Genomic DNA, 5586 nt, shown 5'->3' with positions numbered 1-5586 from the left:
TTGATTTAAAAGCTATACTTCTGGAAAAATTATTTTTCTTATGAACATGAAACTATATCCAAAAATCATGGTTAAACTCAAAGTGAAAGTATGTTTTTCAAAATGGTCATCAAGATGTCGTTCTTTCGACGGAAATGACTACCTCTTTCAAAAACGACTTGTAACTTGTATTTTCTACTATAAACTTATACTTTTTCTGTTTAGATTCATAAAGTTAAGTTCAATACGAAACCGTGGCCACTGGAATCACTCAAAACGGATTAGAAACGAAGAAATGGCGAGTAAAACAAGATTGATAAAAACTACTCATTTTACCTACGTGAAAGTTAGTAATAAATCTATTCCAACCATAACCTAATCAACTTATATTGTATATTATGTAATCTTGAGATACCATAGACACGTATACAATGTTTCGACCTATCATGTCGACCCATCTATATATATATTGCGGAACAACCATAGACACTCTATATGTGAATGTTGGAGTTAGCTATACAGGGTTGAGGTTGATTCTAAAATATATATATAGTTTGAGTTGTGATCAATACTGAGATACGTATACACTGGGTCGTGGATTGATTCAAGATAATATTTATCGATTTATTTCTGTACATCTAACTGTGGACAACTAGTTGTAGGTTACTAACGAGGACAGCTGACTTAATAAACTTAAAACATCAAAATGTATTAAAAGTATTGTAAATATATTTTGAACATACTTTGATATATATGTATATATTGTTATAGGTTCGTGAATCAACCAGTGGTCAAGTCTTACTTCCCGACGAAGTAAAAATCTGTGAATGTGAGTTATAGTCCCACTTTTAAAATCTAATATTTTTGGGATGAGAATACATGCAGGTTTTATAAATGATTTACAAAATAGACACAAGTATGTGAAACTACATTCTATGGTTGAATTATCGAAATCGAATATGCCCCTTTTTATTAAGTCTGGTAATCTAAGAATTAGGGAACAGACACCCTAATTGACGCGAATCCTAAAGATAGATCTATTGGGCCTAACAAACCCCATCCAAAGTACCGGATGCTTTAGTACTTCGAAATTTATATCATATCCGAAGGGTGTCCCGGAATGATGGGGATATTCTTAAATATGCATCTTGTTAATGTCGGTTACCAGGTGTTCACCATATGAATGATTTTTATCTCTATGTATGGGATGTGTATTGAAATATGAAATCTTGTGGTCTATTGTTACGATTTGATATATATAGGTTAAACCTATAACTCACCAACATTTTTGTTGACGTTTAAAGCATGTTTATTCTCAGGTGAATACTAAGAGCTTCCGCTGTTGCATACTAAAATAAGGACAAGATTTGGAGTCCATGTTTGTATGATATTGTGTAAAAACTGCATTCAAGAAACTGATTTCGATGTAACATATTTGTATTGTAAACCATTATGTAATGGTCGTGTGTAACTAGGATATTTTAGATTATCATTATTTGATAATCTACGTAAAGCTTTTTAAACCTTTATTTATAAAATAAAGGTTATGGTTTGTTTTAAAATGAATGCAGTCTTTGAAAAACGTCTCATATAGAGGTCAAAACCTCGCAACGAAATCAATTAATATGGAACGTTTTTAATCAATAAGAACGGGACATTTTAGATGAGCCAATAGTGGTTGATGAAGTCGAGACCGATGGTTTGGATGTCGGACTGGATGTCGGTTTACATTTTGGTTCTTTTGACCTTAATGTTGCTATGGAATCAGATCAAGATGGATGCCCTGCTTCTGATGTCCCTGTTGTCGAAGCTTCTGTTTCTGCTTTGCAACATTCTGATGCTGCTCCAGCAGCTGTTAATGTTGTTGTTCCAGCAGCTATTAATGTTGCTGCTGTTTCTTCTCGTGCCGAGAAAGTCGATAAAGATCATACTTTGGATCATCCTTTGAGTCCCCGTATTGAGAATGTTAAAACGAAGGTGAAGAAGGTTAAGGATTCGTACGTGCTTAGGGACGAAGATGAAGTGAACAAGTCGAATGATGATGGCAACGAGGTCGCGCTTCGGGATGAAGAAGAGCGTGGAAATTTCGACAACAACGGTCCTGGGTTAACTGTAGTGGATAGGAACCTTGGCTTTTTTGAAAGTCTTGAGAAGGAAGGCTCGCTTCCTACTCCCGTACTGGGGGTTAGGATTGGTAACGTTTCGACAAAGATATCTTCATATGCAATTGAAAATCGGGATGGCAAGAAATTTAATCGTTTAAAGGTTGATGGTGTTGTTGTCAAGCCGATCATAAAGACTCGAAAAGGTATAGGTAAAGGTAAAGCGGTTGTCGAGTAGTCTTTTTGAGGGGTTTTGGTTCATTTCTATGTTTGTAGTTTTAGGTTAGATTTGGACTTTGTATTGGTTGTGGTTTTTTTGATTGTGTCTCGCATGCGTTTTAGTGTTACGGTTGTTCAAGGCTCGGGGCTAGTTAGCTTAGGCTCTTTGTTTAGTTACGTTTACTGCTTTCGAGCCTTGGCTTGCATTTGGACCGATTGTATTTTTGTTCGTCTTTTTCATCGATTGATGAAAAGACTTGTTATATGTTATCGTTATTTTGTCAAAAAAAAAGAAAAAAAGAAATAGAAAAACTATTCATATTTCTCAAGGGGGTAAAATAAAGAAAAACAAATAAACAAACTTACTTCTACCGAACGGACCGGCAACCGAATCCAGTAACGACGTGTAATCCGTAAATCTCGATCAAAATCTCCATTTTTTTTTTTACTACTTTAGATAACTTAAATAATAAAAATTAGGGTTTTTTTTCCCCCCCGGAAGAGCTGAATCAAGCTCTCGAATTTAGACAATTGGTTTTATATCGAACAGATATTAATGAACTGCGAAGTTTGTCAACTCAAAGAACTGGTATTTAAATACATAATTTAACCGTATTTTCACTATATGTTTCATGTTTCTTAAATTCTTAATCATCAACTTACCTTCTATTTATTGTACTTTAGTTAAATAAACTATTTTCTGTTTGTAGGATGTCGAGTACTTTGAGATACGGGAAGTTCTTCGATGTAAGTTGTTTGTGTGAATTAAATCTCTATTATTTTCACGTTTTTTATATTATTAGATTAATACTGTAGTAAATTAAATATGATCAATGAAGATTAAGTTGTAGTTTGCTTATCACGTATCTGTAGATCACCATTTTACTGCATAGTTGAGTCGGGGTCTTGCTTAACTTATTGGATAGACTATCGAATTACACAAACAATATTTTTTCCTTTTTTTTTTTTAAGAAAAAAAGAATGGTCTTTATGTTTGGAGTTGCTTGATCGAAGTTGGAGTGGCGTTAATGTGTGCTTCAACTATCCAATTACTAAATGTAATGTTTCTCGTACATGATTAGGATTATGTTTGGATGATAGTTAGCTAATTTTCAAGTTTAATTTTCTTATTATTGTTTTACGAATGACTGCAAAGCCGTGTTTATTTTTATGGTTTCTTGTTGATATAAGAGTTGTGTTGTTCTGTATCAGTTTGAATAAAGCCTTTTGCTTTCAATTTTTGTATCGTTGTGCAAGTCTTGTCGTTCTATGATACTTGTTTTCAGTTCTAGGTGACAAAAGAGAGTTACATAGTAATACGTAATCAATCATGTGATTATAATGCTTGCAGGCATCCTGCACACTATTTTGTTTCACAGAGCGTTAGGTATGGTGCGGCCCAAAGACGTTGATTTGGAACTTTTTGAAATTACATATGTAAGTAGTAATTGCATCCTTAGACATTTGTTTTTTAATAAGTTAGTTTTATATCGTATATGTGTGCATTGGTGTTATTAATTTTTGTGCAATCACCTACTACATATTTTCAAACCATCATCTTTTGTGTAGTTTGACATTTCCGAAAGTCAAAAGCCTTTTGTTTAGATTACAATTTCTTATTGATTTATTATTTTGCAGAGTGTTCCATTTCGTTATATGAGAGCCATATTCTTTTGCTATTTCATCCTTGATTGTATTTAGTTATTAGTATACTGTTTTCTGCTAGTGTCCATATTACTTAATACTGGAACCATCTTTTTTCTAGGTGCAATGTGGTGATGCAGAGCTCGAGAAGAAAGTAGACGAGAAGATCGATCTCTTCATAGATAGGGTAGAAAAACATCCAAACAAGAAAAACCAGGTTTCAGCAATAAATTTATTTTTTCTTATGAATTATGAGAAGACTGATCCCGTGCAGCCATGTCTCCTTTTGATAATTATCTTATTTTGCAGATATGTTTATCTTTCTTTGAAGTAAAAAACAAACAACCAACATGGTTCACACACAAAGTTGAACGCTTATACTGGGAACAATGGTATATAAATTTAAATGTTGCACAACACCCGAAACCACAATCGGGAAAATCGCATCATTCCAAATTAGTTATAGACCCTCCAGGTATGATATGATGACGAGTCATTAAATATTAAATACTGAATATCAATCAACTGGAAAGTTTTAAAAAAACATGCATTCTGTACAGAAAGTGCATCTGCTCGACGGGCAACACTGGAGTCTACTTTACATGAAGTTATGTTTCAGATAATTAAATTTGTAAACGAGAAGAAAGATCACATCCCTCCGATACCGAATATGGAGGGAATCTCATTTCCCTATGAAATAACTATCTCAAGGTGAGACTTAATTATGTATTTCATTTTCATATGAAATTATTATTTGTCATGTTGAGTGTGCTCTGTATAGCTAAACTTCAGTCTGGTGCCTTAATTTTAGTTCATCAGATTCAGCTTTCGGGATGGACATGTTTAAGAGGATGCTTCAAACTGGGCATCCTACAATGCTCAGTTGATTTTACAAGCTATGGAGGCCTCTGCTGTTTACATTTCTACTACTTCTTAATGGGAAGTGCACACGTAACTTGGTTATTTTGTAAAAACAAGGTATTGGTGTAAACAATAGTTTAGCTCTCTAAGTCAACTTTATTTGATTTGTTGATATGTGCAAATGGCTTTAGAGTTTTATTTATCCTGCAACTAATGTCTATACCACGGAATTTATTACAACTAGAGGAATAAGATGATCTTGCTCCACGGTTTAGACTTTATTTGTATTCAGGGGCGTAGCTTTATAGGGGCAAGGAGGCTCTATCTGAAATTTGAGCAAGTAGTAAATTTGCAGTTTTTTGAGTTACGATCGTTTAAACTTCAAAATCAACTAAATCGGAGTCTATATGAAAATGATGTGATCAAAAATGATGTGACCAAAATGGTGAAGGTTTGCAAAATTTGCATGACGTACAAATTATGTTACAAGAGCTATCTGTTCAAACCCCATTAACAGAATATTTGGGATGCAAGACAAAAGTTTCAAAAATGTGCATGGAATAACACGGTTACAGGGTGTACATCTAAGTAAGAATATTTCCTTCTCTGGATAGAATGAACTAAGAAAAACCATATTTATCTATCTGTTTACACTTTACACAATATCGCTCTTCCATAAACTTCCTTCAAACTATGTCACTATCTGTGTTGGTTACAAATACAAATACTCTTACAAATACTTTTTCGGAATTGTAGATGCAAACATAATTACACAAATAGT

The 5586-nt window shown here is 33.7% G+C and overlaps 1 protein-coding gene across 1 annotated transcript; it reads left to right on the top strand.

The window, feature by feature from the left end:
• Positions 1 to 2847: 2847 nt before the first annotated feature.
• Positions 2848 to 5131, top strand: LOC139862798 (autophagy-related protein 101-like). The gene is made up of 7 exons (XM_071851427.1): positions 2848 to 2889; positions 3011 to 3047; positions 3652 to 3737; positions 4066 to 4161; positions 4254 to 4419; positions 4505 to 4655; positions 4756 to 5131. The coding sequence occupies exons 1-7, from the start codon at positions 2857 to 2859 to the stop codon at positions 4829 to 4831; spliced, it is 645 nt and encodes a 214-aa protein (XP_071707528.1). The 5' UTR covers positions 2848 to 2856; the 3' UTR covers positions 4832 to 5131.
• The last annotated feature ends 455 nt before the right edge of the window (positions 5132 to 5586 follow it).

This window comes from Rutidosis leptorrhynchoides, chromosome 8 (genome assembly GCF_046630445.1).
Source record: "Rutidosis leptorrhynchoides isolate AG116_Rl617_1_P2 chromosome 8, CSIRO_AGI_Rlap_v1, whole genome shotgun sequence".
NCBI classification, from domain to species: domain Eukaryota; kingdom Viridiplantae; phylum Streptophyta; class Magnoliopsida; order Asterales; family Asteraceae; genus Rutidosis; species Rutidosis leptorrhynchoides.
This window is presented reverse-complemented; position numbering and strand designations above follow the sequence as displayed.

Coding starts and splice junctions, on each gene's coding strand:
- LOC139862798 (XM_071851427.1), top strand. CDS start 2,857: ATGAACTGCGAAGTTTGTCAACTCAAAGAACTG. Junction 3,048..3,651: donor GATACGGGAAGTTCTTCGAT/GTAAGTTGTTTG, acceptor TAATGCTTGCAG/GCATCCTGCACACTATTTTG. Junction 4,656..4,755: donor TATGAAATAACTATCTCAAG/GTGAGACTTAAT, acceptor CCTTAATTTTAG/TTCATCAGATTCAGCTTTCG.